The sequence below is a fragment of the Lolium rigidum genome, unplaced genomic scaffold (assembly GCF_022539505.1).
Source record: "Lolium rigidum isolate FL_2022 unplaced genomic scaffold, APGP_CSIRO_Lrig_0.1 contig_15940_1, whole genome shotgun sequence".
In the NCBI taxonomy this organism is placed as follows: Eukaryota; Viridiplantae; Streptophyta; class Magnoliopsida; order Poales; family Poaceae; genus Lolium; species Lolium rigidum.
In genome coordinates this window covers 227989-246337 of record NW_025899880.1, presented here as the reverse complement: position 1 = coordinate 246337, position 18349 = coordinate 227989, and the positions used below count along the sequence as shown (strand labels likewise).

Genomic DNA, 18349 nt, shown 5'->3' with positions numbered 1-18349 from the left:
ATTTACTCGTAGGGATCTGATTATATCTTTGCACAAATTTGAAATAACAAGTAAACTGTTTTCTCAGTTTTTTTGGTTCGCTCAATCAACCAAACATGAAAACTGGTTCGCACCATTTACTCAGACTCAAACAACCAAACACGAGAGTGGTTTGTTCCATTCACTCCCACTCACGAAACCAATCACGAAACTCGATTCGCTCCAACCAGACAACCAAACACTCAGACGAATGGGGTGGCCCGGCAAAATATGGTTGGCCCCAACCCATGCAGTCTGAATCCCCAACCAAACACATCCTTAGTGGGGTTCCCGGTTCCGGCCCTAACTCACCTTGCGGATTTCCGAAATAAAGGTGGCCAGCCCCAGCAACCAGCATCATCTACTCTACGGTTTGCCTGCGGCCGCCGCCGTGTGAGCTACAGCATGTCAGAGGAGCCACCACCGCCGACGGAAAGATCATGTCAATGTGGTAGTTTGCGCGATCTGCTGGTAAGACATCCATATCTTCTTGTAGCTCTGTATTCTATGGTCCAATTAAGCATGTGTTAGTTTTATGTTATCGGCACAATTGATTCCCGCAACAGCGCCCCTTCTTCGACCTACTATGTATGCTTTGAAATCGATTGTTTTTTCTTGTGATACCATTATTATTGCTAACACGAAAGCTCATTGATTGTTTGATTCTGAAACAGTCCGAGCTCGAGAAAAACACGTTTCCATCTTCGAAGCTGCTGTTTGACCTCGTCTGCTCCTTGGCGCTGCGACTGATGATTCAGTTCGTCCTTTCCCGGTGGCCTGCTGCTACTACTGTCAATGTCCTTCCTCGCCACTTCACTGCTCCACCACTGGGTCTCATTGACCTCGCCCGTTCCTCCTCGGCACCTCTGCTCCTGTCTGTGTTAGTTGGCCGCCACAATGCGCCGCCGTGTTCCTCCTTGGTACCACCTTCCTCGGCACCTCTGCTCGTGTCTCCGTCAGTTGGCCGCCACAATACGCCACCGCCTTCCTCCTTGGCATCACCTTCCTCGGCACCTTTGCTCCTGTCTCCATCAGTTGGCCGCCACAATGCGCCCCAGCGTTCCACACTTCGGGGCCAACTCCTCGTGGAGGTATTTGCTGCATATTCCGACTTCCCCTTCAGGGGCACCATTACTATCTTCGACGGGAGTACTTCCAACTATCTCTACAGACGTTGGGTTTTGGATTCAGATGCAGATTTTTACTCGCAAAAGAAAGAATGGTTAACAACACACGCCGACGACTCCGAATTCAAGGTATATATATATACTTATATGATTGCTCATTTGCTCTCACTTAGCAGGCTGCTAGCTAGATTGCGATTTAATTGATGTGGTAGCGCTCACTCACACACACATATATAAATGAATGCAGAGTAAGCTGCTGCTCACTGGACCAGGTCGTTCCATCTCGGCATTTTGCGGCTTCAGCATGTTTGCCTCCATCACTGGGACGGACGAGGAGTATGTAGCATGCTATGATTCGCCTGATGACTATTTGAGCATGCATGACAAGCCCGACACTATAACCATCACAACAAACATGGGCTCCTTGTACGTGACGTGTGCGGTGCTAAGTGATGCCGTGCAGGCCAGTCTGAAGGTCATGGTGCGCCTGCCCTGGTTGCACGTTTCTGCCTTTGTGCATGGTCATGTTACGGCATACATCGGCACGTTTGAGGTTGGGAACACAATCTTCAGAAGAGGCTCCGATGAGCCGGAGGATATCCCCTTCACCGATCCGCAATTAGGAGTAGGTATTGGCACGGAATTTTGCCTTCCGTTGGACCGATCTCCCCTTGTGGTGCCAATTGGATCATGTCTGCATATTAAGGGGGAGCTCGTATTGAACCTATCAGAAACAATATCTATCGACTATTCTATCCCAACCGACCGTCACTTATTCGACTTCGAGACTGGATGGGACGAGGATGAAGATTTCGAAATCCAGACCTCTATATGCTTAAATCTTCGATCTGTATGGATATGAATTTGTTGTAGTAGTATTTCCATTATGCTGTAAGACTACATCTTAGTAATGTATTCCTAAGCAAAGTGAACTTTTTGTTTAAGAAAGCAAAGTGATTGAAATTCCTTTAAATTAGGAATAAATCATCAAGCGAGTGCTATAAATTTTATCATTACCTTGCTTATTTTAAAACTTTGGATACATTTGAAATTTGAATACACAAATTAATCTATGTAGAGTCATTGACTCAAGAAGGTGCTACAACTCATTAAATGTTTATATCATAAGAGATTGGTATTTGAATTTAAAAAGGATTTAGAATCATATATTCAAATTGATTTCAAATATAAATATTTACATAAAAAATTACACAACATAAAAATAAGTAAAATTAGGGAATATTCTTTATTACAAGATTATTTTTACATGATGTTTTGCAAGCTTCAGAAGAAGAGGAAAATTATAGGAAGCAATAAAGAGAAAATCCTAAACTAAATCGTCAAATGATGTTATCTTCCTACCTTCTTACTAGACAAACCAAAAAAAAAAACTATATGTTTCCCTTCACCGCTTGGGTGAGGCAATTTAATGTTTTGAACTTAACTTGAGAGTTTCAAGAAGAACTCTTGATTTCCACATTTTAGACTAGAGGGCATTATCAATCTACGCAACATAGGATCATGGATCAACTTGGATGTGATCATGCTTTGATTAGAAAATAGGGTAGCATCAATGTGGTGTTGAGAGCAAGGCAAAAATTCTATATTAACTTCATTATTTTGGAAAATTCCAAGGCCGCCACTCTGGCATGATTTTCTTACAACAAAGTTATTATCGGAGCATGTAGTACGTGCTAGTCCTTCTGCTCGTTTCTTATGCAAATGAGTATCAAGAACACAAATCACGTCGGGGGCATATTCCTTCGCCATCTCGCGAAGTTCTCTGGCTATCGTAACACTGCCCATGTTGCGATAGTTGAGGCTCAAGCAACTCGCATTTGGTGATCGGCCATGTTAGAGGTCGCAGGTTTCTTCTACCTCTCTAGTTTTTTCGATGGTACATAAGACTGTGTGGGAGGAGGTATGTTTATTCTAGCTCACAAGCATGTCGAGTTTATCCTTTGCCAACATGAGCATTATCAGCCGGAGCATCTCCCGTTGGCTATTTTAGTGGACTTCTTGTCGTATCCATTAGATCAGTGAGCCTAGATCCCCAGACCGGCTTCCTCATAATTTCTCATGTGGGGGTTGTTATTGGCGTTTGCTCCATCCTTTAGAACCCATCTGTGCTAGTTATGATCAGGTCCTAGTCTCCGGCTTGACACGCCAGCTCCGCGGTCTCCCATATGGTAATGTCCATAGCTTCGTATACTTGGCAAGCATGCATGACAGGAGTTCCAAGTCCCGAGTGTGCCTCCTCCGAAGCAATCCACTAGTAAAACTGAAGACCGGCGTCTTCATACTCCCGATGCCACACTCCATGTAGGTGTGCCCCATGGAGGTCACAGTGTTCACAATATTTTTAGAAATTCTCATATCTAACTCGCAAGAACATGCATTATGATTCCTCCTAAGCGAGTGGAACAAAATGATTGAGAAGTTTAACCAAGTTTAGCTTCAGTCAAACTAGATGGAAATTTCCTCTTGTTTCCAGGACGAGTGTTTCGATAGCCAAAACCTTCCCACCCTATTATCTAGTTCTTCCATGATCTTCTTCTTGTGGAAAAATGAGAGAATGTTGTGTACCCAAGCTTGGACACGGCTTAGGATAATAGTAGGCGACATAGTTTAGTCGTCCAAGGTCTCGAACATAGGAGAACTTCAATGGAAGAGCCACAACCCCTTCTCATAGTCCTATTCCAATTAACAAAGCCTGCATCACAAACATAATGGCTTCCACCGTGTGGAAGGTACCATCACGGGCTGGACTCCATACTGCATACATCATGTTCTTGAGTGAATGCATGCTGAAAGTTTTGTTGGTTAGAACCTTCATCGCCACCAACCACTTTACCTCTGGTCATCGCTTGATTTCTTCTTTACTGAGGACCACATCGTTCAGTTTATCGCCATGTAGCTTCAGGTTCCGCAACATGTCGTTTACATCAAACACCTTCTTCTTAGGGACTTTCCAACCTGACAATCATAGGATCCCTCGACCTCAGGACCCTGGCAGCCCCCACCAAACTCCCAGACCGGTTGACTCCTAGCTTAGCCGAATCGAGTGGGAAAAATAAGCATTGATGTGTGTGGGGGAATGGACATCGAAAATTCCAGCAGCCAGATCGACGTTGGAATAGCCTACCTAGTGAGAACCTATGTCAAGAGAGATATTGCATGCAGACTGGTTCAATCTTTATCATTGGTTTTCATAAGTTCTATCTAAGGCTGGTGCCAATGCACCGCCTCACTCCCGCCCCGCCACGTCAGCTTTTCTCTCACTCTCACCCCACTCTCACCCCACCTTGCCAATGCATGGGCTATAGTCCCCACTCTCACTTCTTCCTCCTCCACATCACCATTTCCTTTTCACATTAAGTTATTTCACTCGATTTATTTTAGACATTCAAAATAATGCAAGAAAATTATTTTATTGAACTTAAAATATTACCGATTACATAATAATTAATAAAATTGCATAATAAAAATTAAAAATTACATAATAAATAAAAATTCTACTCTTCTGCCTCTTGTTCCTGCTCCTCCTCCTCGTTGTCATCATCCAGACCAAGCTCTGTTTCCACCATCTTGATGGCCTTCGCATGTTTGCGCTTTTCTGCTTCGGTCATGTCGGCGGTTGGTCGGTCTCTCATTTTGTTCCATTGCTTGAACAACTTAGCCTTCACTAAACCCTGCATCATGTTACTCATCGCGAAGGATTTACTTCCTACCTCACTGCTTGATGAGGTTTCCTTCCCCTTCCTCCTGCCCTTACGTGCCGCGGTCTTCGCCCTATCGCGGCCCATTGGACGCTCTTCCTCCGTGTCGCCTGTTGCGTCGCTAGAGCTGTACTCACCACCAGGTCCTAGATGGCTTCTCTTGGAAGTGGAGTCGGTTCCACTACCAGGACCATGTTGTCCTTTCCACTTCGCTTCATTTTTTACAGCATCCCACCAGTGGTGCTTTCTGAACGGCTGAGTCACTCTTTTGTCATTCGCGTACCTCTCCATTGCCGCCTTCATGACCATAGCATCGTCTGCTCCACTCTGACGCATATTGGTTTCTTGGATGTGGTATGCATTGAATAGGGACACCTCCTTGTTGTAGACGTTCCAATGATCCTTCGACTGCTTCGAGGTCCGATGACGGGAAGGATCCGAGGTAGAGTTGAAGGTTTCAGCTATCCGACCCCAAAAACTAGTGCCGGTCTTGCAATTACCGGCAACAGAGTCCTTGGAGTGAAAAAGCCAAGCATTAACCTACCACGAAATACATATTGTTAGTGAAAAATCCTACCAAGAACCAACCCAAAATAAATATGTGATGGGTAAAGTACCAGTTTTTCCTCTTCCGGAACAGTCCAGTCAAGCCTCTTTGCACGCGTTGGTGCGATTGGTTCCGCGGCATTGGACTCGGAGCTTGGAGCGGGAGCTTCAGAAGGTGCAGGGGGGTACGGACCATATGGAGGTGGAGGGTATGAACCATACGGAGGTGGAGGGTATGAACCGTACGGAGGTGGGTAAGGAGGTACAGTTCCACTATCTGTAGGTGGAGCATTTGAAGGTGGTTGGGGGTATGGATACGGAGGCGGGGGTATGAACCATATGGCCCCGGAGGTGGAGCGTATGGCCCATATGGCCCCGGAGGTGGAGTGGAGGGGTATAAAACTCGGGGATGCGGCGACGAACCGACATTGGTGCGACGATGTGTCGGAGAGAGACCATCTAGGTATATTGGTGACCCGTCGCTCATCAGATCCGTGAACGTGGTGAAATCTGGTGGAGTCCAACCGGACATGGTGGAGAAGATTTGAGAGAGGGAAGATGATGAATGGAGATGAATTGGGTGTGGAGTGAGTGAAACAAATGGGGGGTATTTATAGGGGTGGAGCTGAAATTTGAACCAGCAACGGCTAGCTGACGTGGACCAATCAGGTCGCGCCATGTCAGCTAGCCGTTACTCTCTCCCGCCCCACTACCGCCCCACTCCCGCCCGCTACCGCCCCACTCCCGCCCCACTAACGCCCGCCTACCGCCCACTCCCGCCCGCCCTCTCGCCCGCCCACCTCCCGCCCCGGGCCGCCAACGCGCCGCCCCGCCTCCCGCCTCCATCTCGCCGCCAACGCGGGCGGCAGCCGGGCGGTAGCGGGCGCTACCGCCGGGCGAGCCAGCCACCGCCCGCCCCTCCAGTCCCGCCCGCCTCCCGCCCCTCTCCTGCCCCGCCGCCTTCGCTACCGCCTCCCCTACCGCCCGCGCTGGCACCGGCCTAATATGAGGTACTCCCTCCCACCCCCATGTCTTTACTCCCTCTTCTTTGAGAGTCCCCACTGTCTCCCCTACTCCTCCTCACCCCTAACTTCGGCGACCTTGTGATACGTCTCCGACGTATCGATAATTTCTTATGTTCCATGCCACATTATTGATGATATCTACATGTTTCATGCACACTTTATGTCATATTCGTGCATTTTCTGGAACTAACCTATTAACAAGATGCCGAAGTGCCAGTTCTAGTAATGAAATATTCTCGGAATCGGACGAAATCAACGCCTAGGTTCCTATTTTTCCCGGAACCATCCAGAACACCCGAGACCGCCAGAGGGAAGCCCTGGGGGCCCCACACCACACCCTGGCGCGGCCAGAGGGGGGGCCGCGCCGCCCTATGGTGTGGTGGCCCCAGGCCCCCTCCGAGGCTGCCCTTCCGCCTATTTAAAGCCTCCGTCGCGAAAACCCTATTACGTTTGACGAAACTCCAGAAAGACTCCAGGGGCGCCGCCACATCGCGAAACTCCAATTCGGGGGACAGAAGTCTCTGTTCCGGCACCCTTCCGGGACGAGGAATTGCCCCCGGAGCCATCTCCATCGACACCACCGCCATCTTCATCGCCATCGCTGTCTCCCATGATGAGGAGGGAGTAGTTCTCCCCCGGGGCTGAGGGCTCTACCGTAGCTATGTGGTTAATCTCTCTCTCTGTACTCCAATACAATGATCTCATGAGCTGCTTTACATGATTGAGATCCATATGATGAGCTTTGTATCGCTACTAGTTTATGTGCTACTCATGTGATGTTATTAAAGTAGTCTATTCCTCCCGCATGGTGTAAAGGTGCTAGTGTGTGCACCGTGTGGTTCTTGTCGTAGGCTATGATCATGATCTCTTGTAGGTTGTGGAGTTAATTGTCATTATGATAGTATTGATGTGATCTATTCCTCCTTTCATAGTGTAATGTGGACAGTGTGTGCGCTATGTTAGTTCTTGGTTTATTTTGCAATGATCTATTATGCTCTAAGGTTATTTAAATATGAACATCGAATGTTGTGGAGCTTGTTAACTCCGGCATTGAGGTGCTCTTGTAGCCCTACACAACGAATGGTGTTTGTCATCCAACAAAAGAGTGTATGTAGCACAAATGAGAGAAGTTATTATTTATTATGCGATCAATGTTGAGAGTGTCCACTAGTGAAAGTATGATCCCTAGGCCTTGTTTCCAATACTGCAAACACCTCTTATTTACTGTTCTATTGCATGTTTACTCGCTGCCATATTTTATTCAGATTACTACTACCACTCATATACATCCATACTACTTGTATTTCACTATCTCTTCGCCGAACTAGTGCACCTATACATCTGACAAGTGTATTAGGTGTGTTGGGACACAAGAGACTTCTTGTATCGTGATTGCAGGGTTGCTTGAGAGGGATATCTTTGACCTCTTCCTCCCTGAGTTCGATAAACCTTGGGTGATCCACTTAAGGGAAAACTTGCTGCTGTTCTACAAACCTCTGCTCTTGGAGGCCCAACACTGTCTACAAGAATAGAAGCACCCGTAGACATCACCTTGCCAGCTGAAGTGGGTTGGTGAGAGGAGGCTAGCCTCCTCCTTATTTGTACATCCATAGTCCCCTTTCTAGGTCTAGGGGTAAGATTATGGTTCGCTCGAGTGGTGTTTTAGCTTTATAGCATGGAGCCTCAACGTCACCATGAGCTGCTGTGAGACACCGAATATGCTGTCCGGTCAACTGCAGTGGGGCAGCTTGTTGATCTGGGAGAATCTAGCAGCATCTTTTCCAATAATCGTGGTGAGATATGTGGTGATGGCGTGGAGTCGGTACTTCTTCTTTCTCTAACGACCGTGGAGGCGAGAGGAGACAAGGTGATGTCAACATGATGGGAACTCAAGCTTGCTTCTACTGGGCGGATCTTCATGAGTGAAGCAACGATCTTTCTCTCGGGAATGTACCTATGGTAGCGCTGTGTTCGCTTCCGTATTTTTTTGCGTAGCTTCTGTCTTCGATGATTGAAAGGGTGACCACAATCACCTCCCTCGGTGTCTTTGGTTTCTTCTGGCCAGCAACAGATGTCAAACAACCTCCAGGCTTCCATGCCAGGATGGAGACCCATTTGCCCCCGGTACAGCAGGCTCCCGCCGACCTATCTCAAGTGGTTTCGTCTCCGACAAAGAGACATTTGACTGTGTTGCAATGATGCAACGTGCGTGTTGGAGATAGAGCTAGACCTGATGGATTTTCTTGGTTTAGATATGGGGTCTTTTGTCCGACTTTTTTATATTTTCTTATTTTCTACTGGTCCCTAATGTAAATTGTAACTCCATATATAATAGGAAATGAATGCATCTAGGTTCTTCGGAACCGTCCAATGTTCAGAAAAAAAAGGTGTGTCTAGGTTGGGCCCACTGGTCCAATAAACTTGGCAGAGCGCATGTCTAGTTAAAAGCCCATTCCTCCGAGGCCCATCGTAGCCCATCAGTATGGAGTGCGTGACATGGTCGTAGTTCACTGCTGCTGCTGCCTGCTTATTGTGAAATAGGCGATGGTCAGTTGCCGTGGCCTTTCCTGGCCAGCAAGGAGCCGAACGCCGGCCGGAAGTACTTCCCGGCGGTGTCTTGGAAGAACATGCCGGCGACGACCTTGTACATGGCCTCCGTCATGTGGACCCCGTCCCAGTTGACGTACCGGGCCGGCTGGGCGCACGCCGTCGGCACCTCCGGGGAGCCGCAAGTGGAGAAGACGTCGAAGTTGTAGTCGCCGCCGCCGCTGCCGCAGCAGGCCTTGAAGGGCTCCGCGAAGCCGTACTGCGCCGGGCTCTTCATGACGGCGGTGTGCGCGGCGTAGTAGTCGGCGTAGGCGATGATGGCGCCCGGGTGGTCTCGGCGGAGCCGGCGGAGGCTGGCCTGGAGGAGGCGGTTGTGGGCGAGACTCTGCCGGTTCACGGAGCCGGCGCAGCCGAGGTCGTCGCGGTCGTCCGGCTTGGCGAGCGTCATGGCCATCGTCAGGCAGCCCGTGAGCGGCAGCCCCTGCACGACCACGTACTTGGCCCCTCTCTTCAGCAGACCCTGTCATATTTTTCCATGTTATTTTGTCACTCGCAGAGAAATCTTTCAAGTGTTTTCAGACAATCTGAGCTTAATTTTTGTTGTAACGAAAATGGAAGTATTTTCATAACTGAACGACACATTGCCAGCTTCTGGGATTTGGGAAAACAAGTTCAATTCAACAAAGAGAAATTATCGTGTTCCAAAGAAAACCAGATTTCTTCTTGCTGGCATTCAACAGAACACAATTAGAAACAGATGCATGGTTCTTTGTACAGAAGTAGTACTAGTTGATGAATGCATGAATAACAATGAGCAATGACCCATGATTGCAGCAATCTCCACCAGTTTCCTTATTCATATCAGCGGTGCTTCTCCCTTGAGTAGGTAGCAGAATTTGAGGCTGGTACTGTATGTACACGATGCAGCGGTGGCAGACAGAGACAGTGCAGTGAATGGCCATCAAATTAGGTCTGGAGACACTCGTACTAATGCGTGGGCCGTGCAGTGAATTTAAGCAGCATGTTACTTCTTGTTTGTCATCAGTATAGATCTACCGAACAACAACGAACCAAATTCAGACCAGGAAATCAGCTGTGAATTATAATGCATAGTTAATTCAACGTAGAGTTTAGGTGAGACAGAAGAGAAAGAAGATCCTGAAGAATCCTCCAAGGGCTTGGAGGCGTGGCAGATCACGGCCACCTCGCCCGCGGCGATGGTTTGTTTTTTGTTTAGGTTATTTTTAGTGTCTTCTACGAGATAGTCGGGCGGTAAGAGAACGGGCCGTCGGTCTGTTGGCTAGCTCTGCGAGAGCACAGGCTGCCGGCCAGCGTTCGAGTCCTGGTACTCGCGCTGTGCACTCATGGAGTTTTCTTCTATAAAAAAAGCCAACAGGTGCTAGTGCCTGGGTTGGTCTCGTTTTTTTTTGATAGTCGGGTGGTAACTAGTCAGAATAAGATTCTTTCCGTCCTATCCTCGCTTTGGTTGTCGGTCTAACGCTGACGGAGGACTTGGTGTGGTTTCAAGTCTAGTTTTACCGATCTACGAGTTTCATCATTTCATAATGGTTGCTGCTCTGGTGCCCTGGTCTTGTAGGGCCTTACCATGACGATTTTACATTTGTCTACTACAATAAGTTTTACCCGGTTCCGGTGATAGAGGGGTATTACTCCGGCCTCAGCAAGGACGGCGGCGCCCTTTTGGCTTGCCCTAGTGTTTGTAGTCGCCATTAGGCGGTCTAAAGATTTATTTGTATTTTTTATATATTTTGTGTACTACTATGAATTAGGTGGGTTTTCGCAAAAAAATGGAACATAGAGTTTACTCTTTTTTTTTCAGAATGTTGTTTACATTGCAATTTGCATTCCAAATAGCTAGATTATTATCCAGGGAAAAACATTGAAGAGGGAGCAGCTAGCAAGTGTTCGCAGGGACAGCAAAAAGGCAGCCGTAGATCTATCCAGTATTGGGCAGTATCAGGAAGAACAGCTCACTCACTAACTTCAGTCACAACCATGGAAAGGTAGAGAACCTCTCTAGAAGTTATTAATAGTACTATCGGTCACCGAAAAGTCCGTGTTGAACCGAGGGACATGTGAGCCGGCCGCATCGACGAAGGACGGAGCTGCAAGATTCGTGCAATAAGTAGCAGTCGCACCGTATGCATACAATTGAATTAGAAGTTTCACCGTATACGAGAAGAAGAACAGGGACTTTAGGACAGTGTTTGGCAGGCATGTTCTGACGGCACGGCAGCCACGGACCCAAGAGTTGACCGTTGATCATTTGTACACAAGGTTGCCGCACTGTATGACGGTTAGATCCCTGAGTTTTTTACCATACGGGACTGCTTACTTGCCAACGGATCAACAGGCAGGCAGCAGTCCCCTTTCTCCCCTAGAACAACAAGCTGCTCGCTCCTCTGATCCGATCCAAAGCTGTGTAGCCATGTCGCAGTCGTCTTCTTCCTCCAGACGCCACCACCTCCCTCGCGGCCGCTCCTGCTCATCACTGCCCGAATTGCAGCAACGGCAGGGTCCGTTGCTAGGTCTCCAGCACAGAAGCCAACCCTGGGATACGCTTCTACAAGTGCCCAAATCATCAGCGTGTAAGTACTCGTCGTCCCCATGAATTCCATTTTGGTGCACTTGCAAATACAGAGATCATGTTATGCTGATCATTTCTATTTTGTTTGGGCGAGGTTTTTGGCTGAACAGGCAGGCGCCGCAACATGGGATTCCTGGCGGTGGGAAGACGAGTATGCGTCTTACATCACTGGACCAGGAATGAACCTGCTGATCGCCGCTGCCGGAGGAAGCTTCATGGTCGGCAGCTCTTCAGCGATGCGCGAGCTCATGGCAACGGTGTCCAGCACGGGGTACGCGTACATCATCATCCTGGTCGCCCTCCCGATGAGGATGGTGCAGGACAGGCTTTGAGCTTAGTGTGCCCCAGGAGACTTCGCTAGGTGCACTACCTGACGCGATCAGCGGAAGGATCCGTGGTCAGTTGCGCACCAGCCTTGTCGTTAGTAGCAGGCAGTGATGTATTTAGTATGGATCTTGTTATCCTCATCAACTGTGCTCAGTAATAATTTCCGAACATGCACTGTATTCGCATCCAGCCTGAATATTTTGTAGTAACCATGGAATGGAGGTGTTTACACGTCCAATTTTTATTATGTTTTGCGAATGGAGAGCTCATTTTTATTATTTTTTGCACGCACGCGGTTACACTGACCACCAGTACCCGGAAAACACCTATGAAAATGGCCTGCAATTTTTCTTAAATGCACTGTGGGCAGATGGTCGAGCTCCAGTACTGCACGCCAGTAGAGTTATCAGCCATGGAAGGTACGCCCACTTGTCAATGACCGCGTCAACTCGGCCAACCCCTCTTTGTGGTACACACGCAGAGCGTGCAATCAGTTTTCTCGTACGATAATTAGTTCACATCCTCTCTAGCCGGCGGCGCAGTCCGAGCTGCTCTTCCCTGCCGGCGATCACACCTCTCCATACACCTCTGGCCAGGATCGGTGTCGCGTTGCCAATATTGAGGGCCTCCAGGGCTCCGCCAAGGATTGGACGCCCCTTCGACAACGAACTACGAGAGAGATCAAGTACGCGTTGAACCACTCCACACAGTCCTAATCCTGCATCTGGAATCGACCTACACCCACACGATGCCTTAAGGATAGTCAGTTCATGTTTTGCAGCTTCTTCCCCACCATGGATGACGAAGACAGCAATGGCGCTGAGGAATCGGATAAGATCCACCCCGGTGGTTGCAAGGGATCCGGCGACAATGGGCAGCCATCGAACACCCGGACCGGCTCCTCCCCAACCTCACGCATAGCAGTCCAGAAGATATACCAGGTGATTAGCAACCTGTCGCCGTACAAGGTGGTCGGCGGTGTGCGGCGGCGTAAGGTCTGTGGACGGGGGCTGCTGGAGAATTGATCGAGTCTGCTGGGGGAGGCGTAATGGCCGGGGATCAGACCATTCAGACGATCAGTGGTACTTATTGGTACCGGTGCTGGGTAAAAAACAAGGAATTACCACGGCATGGAACATGTCGTCCGAACAGCATCGCGTCCGTACTGCCTGGTTTTCCCTGACGTTGCACCGTACACCCCCACGACCGGCCACTGTATCTCGCTCGTATTCGTAACAGACAACCAATACGCCTCTTTATTACATATATTCAGGCGAGGATCGCGAGGACGCGCAGTCGGTGGGATAGCAGAGATCATGTGCCGCCCGGTCCTATATATGCAGTCTCGTTCGGTCACTCCTTGTACTAGGACAGGTCAGTAGCTAGGTTTACTCTAAGTAAATGCACCGATCTGTCAAATGAAATGTTGTGACAGGGACACATCGATCACAAGTTCTGAGCACTCTCACACTGTGCTAGCTACATTTTACTAAAAATTTCGCAACAAAAAAAAGCTGCATTTTACTACAGACTACTTATGGATCACTTAACTGTAACAGCTATTAAGTTGGGAGATCTAGCTGTTAGATTGGGAGTGGTGTTTTGGAACATGGGAGCATATGCTACCTATATTTTAAATTGCATCTTACACATATTTTAAATCTCAAAAAATTTGAAACAAAAAATCCGCACGTACATCTTCATGTGCTACGCGCTCACAAAGTCGTTTCATAAAAAATGAACTTATCATGTGACGTGTGTAAAAAAGACAAAATTCAGTGCTTAAAACAATGCTTTTCACAGGATAAATTTTCTCTTTTTTACATAGGTCATAAAAAATATTATTTTTTCGTGAAACTTGACGCACACACATATATTATGGAGATGTACATGTAGAATTTTTTGTCAAATTTTTTCACACTTTGAAATATATTTTGTTGGTAGAGGGAGCATACGCACCCGGGAGCCGAATTGAGGGAGCATGTTAGATTGTATATTTGTGTATAGGTGTTGCGTATGTATTTTGGTACGTATTCCGTACTTTGTAACCCTAACCCTAACCGGCCTACGAGCCTATATATACAACAGGAACCCCGTGGCCTAAACCACGCGAGGCTTCCCCAAAACCTCTCTCCCTCTCGGTTTCTACATGGTATCAGATATTCTTCGATCCTAAACCCTAGCCGCCACCTACCTAAACCCTAGCGCCGCCGGCTTTCTCTTCCGCTTCCTCCATGACGACTCCGGCCGCCTCCCTCAATGCCACGAGCGGCGCGATCGTCTCCACCTCTGGTGCTGCTCCGACGGCTCCTGCGCCCCGTTCCGTCGCCCCGCTCGTCCTCAGCTTCTCCTCCGGCAACCACTCCAAGTGGTCCATCTACATGCGCGCCGCTCTGGGTCGTGCCGGCTTGATCGGCCATGTCGACGGCACCGTCGCCGCCAACCCCACCGACGCCGCATGGGCCGCGGATGACTACTCCGTGCTCAACATCCTTCACTCCGGCATTGACGAGGACATCGCCGACATGGTCCTCGCTCGCGATCAGACCGCCCGCCAGCTCTGGCTCGCGATCCTCGAGCTCTTCTCCACCAACAAGGCGAACAAGGCCATCTATCTCGATCACGAGTTTCGTCAGCTTGTGCAGGGCGCCCTCTCCGTCACCGAGTACTGTCGTCGCCAAAAGTTCGTCGCCGACGCCCTCGCGGACAATGACTCTCATGTCTCTGCGCGCGCCCTCGTCCTCAACACCCTTCGCGGTCTCAGCCCGCGGTTCGCCTCCGCCGCTACCATCATCTCCATGACGGAGCCCCTGCCCTCGTTCCTCCGTGTCCGGAGCATGCTCCTGATGGAGGAGATACAGCAGGCCAACGCTGCCTCCAACGCCGCGTCTACCGCCTTCGTCGCTCAGGCTCGCCCGACCGCGCCTCCACCCATGACCTGCACCGGGGCCGGCTGCCAAGGCTCCGCCAAGCCCAAGCAGGTCTGGAAGCCAAAGCAGCCAAAGACGGGTGGCCGCGGCGCCCCTGCTGCACCACCTCGCGCTCCAGCACCGACCGGCCCGTGGGTCTGCTTCTCGCCGCCTCTGGGCCAGTGGCGTGCTCCCTACGCCACGCCGCACACGCCTGGCATCCTCGGCCCCCGCCCGCAGGCCTACCACACCGTCTCAGCGCCCCTGTACCAGTCGGCTCCATCCACCTCCACCGCGCCATCTTGGGACAACGCCGGCCTCATCGCTGCCCTCAACAACCTCGGCCTCCAGCAAGGATCGTGGGTGATGGACACCGGCGCCACCTCTCACATGACAAACAGCGATGGTAACCTCATGTCCACTACCCCTCTTTCCAATCCACACTTTGTCACCGTGGGTAACGGCTCCGCCGTCCCTATCTCCTCTTTTGGCCATACACTCTTTCGTTCTTCCTCTGGTCAAAATTTTAAACTCAACCATGTTCTCTTAGTTCCTCACTTAATCCGAAACTTGCTTTCTATCCGTCAGTTCACCCGTGATAATTATTGTTCGGTTGAGTTTGACGCCTTTGGTTTCTCTGTGAAGGATCTGAAGACCCGTCGCGTGATCCTTCGCTGCAATAGTGATGGGGACCTCTACACCTTTCCCGGCTCCTCCACTCGCCGGGTGCCACCCACCGCCATGCTCGCCACCGTAGCCGCCGACTTGTGGCACCAGCGTCTAGGTCATCCTGATCAAGATGCCATGTCGGCTCTCCAGCATCTATCTTTAATAAAGTGTAATAGACCTCGTAGTATCTCGTTTTGTCATGCGTGCCAACTTGGCAAACATGTTAGGTTGCCATTTAGTTTTTCTATCTCTCCCTCTCGGTTTCTACACTAGCAAGCATTCAAAGCTAATTGCACTACTTCTGGTGAACTTTACTCATTGAGTCATTGTGGTCTACTGTAGATTACTGCATCATGCGTGCAGGTGTGTGTCATGTGCGTGTCTCTCATAAGTGGCGTCAAAGACAAAGAGTGAGATCGAAGAAACACGAAATGAGAGTAACTAAGGGCATCTCGAACCGGGCGACCCATCCCGCGCCCGCACGTCCGGATGGGTCCAGCCGCACAAAATCGCGGCCCAATGCGGGGACGCACCGCAAAAGCGGACGGCCGCGGCGTCCGGAACGACGCAAACCTGGCCCAAATCTGGGCTAGGTTTGCGTGGCCGCGGATGGCACGCGGCGTCCGCTCGCGTCCGGGCGTCCGTCGCCTCGTCTCCTTTGGGCCCACCTGTCGGTGACCTGGGGGGGTATTAAATGGGGACTGGAGGGGATCTGGCCCTCCACTCCAGTCCCCACTCCACTCCCGCAGCGAAACCGCCGCCATGGCCCCGAAGCGGGTTTTCGCCGGAGCCAACGACGACGAGGCGAGCAGCAGCCGGCGTCGTCCGCCGGCGCTGCGGCCATCGTGCGGAAACCCAGGCGGCCTCCACATCGGAGAGGCCGCCCGCGGCGGCGCGGCATTGCCGCAACCGCCGCCGCTGCTGCTCGAGGCCAAGCCCGAGTCCTCGGAGGAGGACCCGGACCTCCGCGCCGCGCTGCTCATCTCGGCGGCGGAGGAGGACGAGAAATGGCCGCACCTCCGGGCGGCCATTCGAACGTCCGAGATGGAGGAGGCGGCGCGTCTGGCGGAGGAAGAAGCGGAGCTCTGGGAGCTCTACGCCCAGGCCCGCCAGGCGCGACGGGAGGAGGCCAGGCGCCGCGCCGATGAGGAGCGCCGCGAGGAGCAGCGGCGGCAGGAGGCCAGGCGCCGCGCAGAGGAGCGGCGCCGCCAGGAGGCCAGGCGCCGCGCCTGGCAGGAGAGGCAGCAGCGCCTCAGGGAGGAGGCGCTGCTCCGTGCGCCGCCGCAGCCTCGGGTGGCTCCGGACCCCCACTCGGCCTGGGAGGAGGCCCAGTGGTCTCCGTGGCCGGAGTCCCCGGCGCGGTCGAGCCACAACAGCGCCTCCCCGCCCGAGGACGTCGTCCACGACGACGACGTCGCCGACGACGCCCACAGGGGCTAGGCGGCCACCGCGCCGCTGACCAAACCCTAATAGAGGGTTTTTAATTTAAATTTAAAAGCCCATATAGGGGCTTCTTTTGTTAGTTATTTGCCCAAAATAGGGCATATGTTTAATCAAATTTCGTTTAAATTTGACATTTTTCTTTTCTTTTCGTGTTTCTCCGATTTTGCGATGCGTCCGCGCGTTGGGCGCAGCGCGCGACCCAAACGGACACGCGGACGCGGGCCGCTGTCCGCGTGTCCGGCCGGCGACCCAAACGGCCCAAAACGGACGGCCCAGCGCGTCCGTTTGGGTCGCCCGGTTGGAGATGCCCTAACTACATGTCCACATATGCAAATCGAAGTAGTAACTACGGAGTAACTAACTAACTGAGCGAATGTATATACCTCGATGAAGGTTGTGACCCTGTCGACGGCCATGGTCCGGATGAGCTTGCGCGGGATGGTGGCGGCGTCCATGAAGCTGTAGGCGTAGTCGTTGGCTCCGATCTCCCCCACCCAGAACAGCGCCTCGCCCACGTCCTTCGGGCCGCTCCGCCGCGCCTTGAGGTGCGCGTCGAACCAGCCGAGCTCCGTCATGATGGACTGCGGCGTGATGTCGAAGCTGAGGTTGTTCTGGACGAACCACTCGTGCTCGATGGCCGTCGCGCCGGCCACCGCGAAGTTGACCGACCCGCCGGGGTTGCTGGTGGCGTTTGCGTCGGCGGAGCTGGAGGAGAGGGTGGAGAGGTAGGGCGGGATGAAGGAGGGCAGACGGAGGGCGTCGGCGGCGAGGAAGTCGACGACGAGGCGGCCGTCGGAGTAGCGGTTGGTGGAGCGGTGGAAGAAGGTGGCGCCGTACGGCGCGTGGGAGACGTAGCCGAAGGAGTAGGGGCCGGTCGTTGAGTGCGTGCTGCCCGTGTCCGTGAACGAGTCGCCGAACGCGTACACCGTCCGGAACGGCGAAGGTGGTGCCGGCGCCGCGGCGGCAGCGGCCACGGTGATGGTGGCGGCCATGAGAATCGGAAGGAGGAGGGACCGGCAGCGGACGGCGGTGGAGATCTCCATCACGTCAGTCACACGATCGAGTGAGTCAGTGTCAGTGAGGTAGCTGCTCGGCGTTTGTTTGTTGCGTTTCAGTGCGCCGTGTCCTTTCATAGTTGAACTCATGCCCACCAGTGCACTGGGCTGGGCTTGGGCTTCAGGGCCTGTCGGATTGGTGCTAGTTTTCTGCATTCTCTGCTGGAAAATGGAATTGGACAGTTTCTTGTGAGATGTTTGCAACTTCAGATGAAATGAATCAAGAGGCCCTACACCACGAGTCCATGTCCAAGACCCAGCGCAGCCCGGTCCGGGACACCAGAATCGACTGCTTGCATCTATTTCACTTGCCAATTGCCAAAGGCATTGACCTGCAAGGCTGCAACTACCCTGGC

At 51.4% G+C, this 18349-nt stretch overlaps 1 protein-coding gene across 1 annotated transcript; it reads right to left on the bottom strand.

Moving 5' to 3' along the window:
- Positions 1-8983: 8983 nt before the first annotated feature.
- Positions 8984-17981, bottom strand: LOC124680418 (GDSL esterase/lipase At3g48460-like). Its single transcript, XM_047215483.1, has 2 exons — positions 17322-17981; positions 8984-9502 (listed from the first exon to the last, which is right to left on the bottom strand). Exons 1-2 carry the CDS (start codon positions 17979-17981, stop codon positions 8984-8986), a joined length of 1179 nt encoding a protein of 392 aa, XP_047071439.1.
- Positions 17982-18349: the final 368 nt, after the last annotated feature.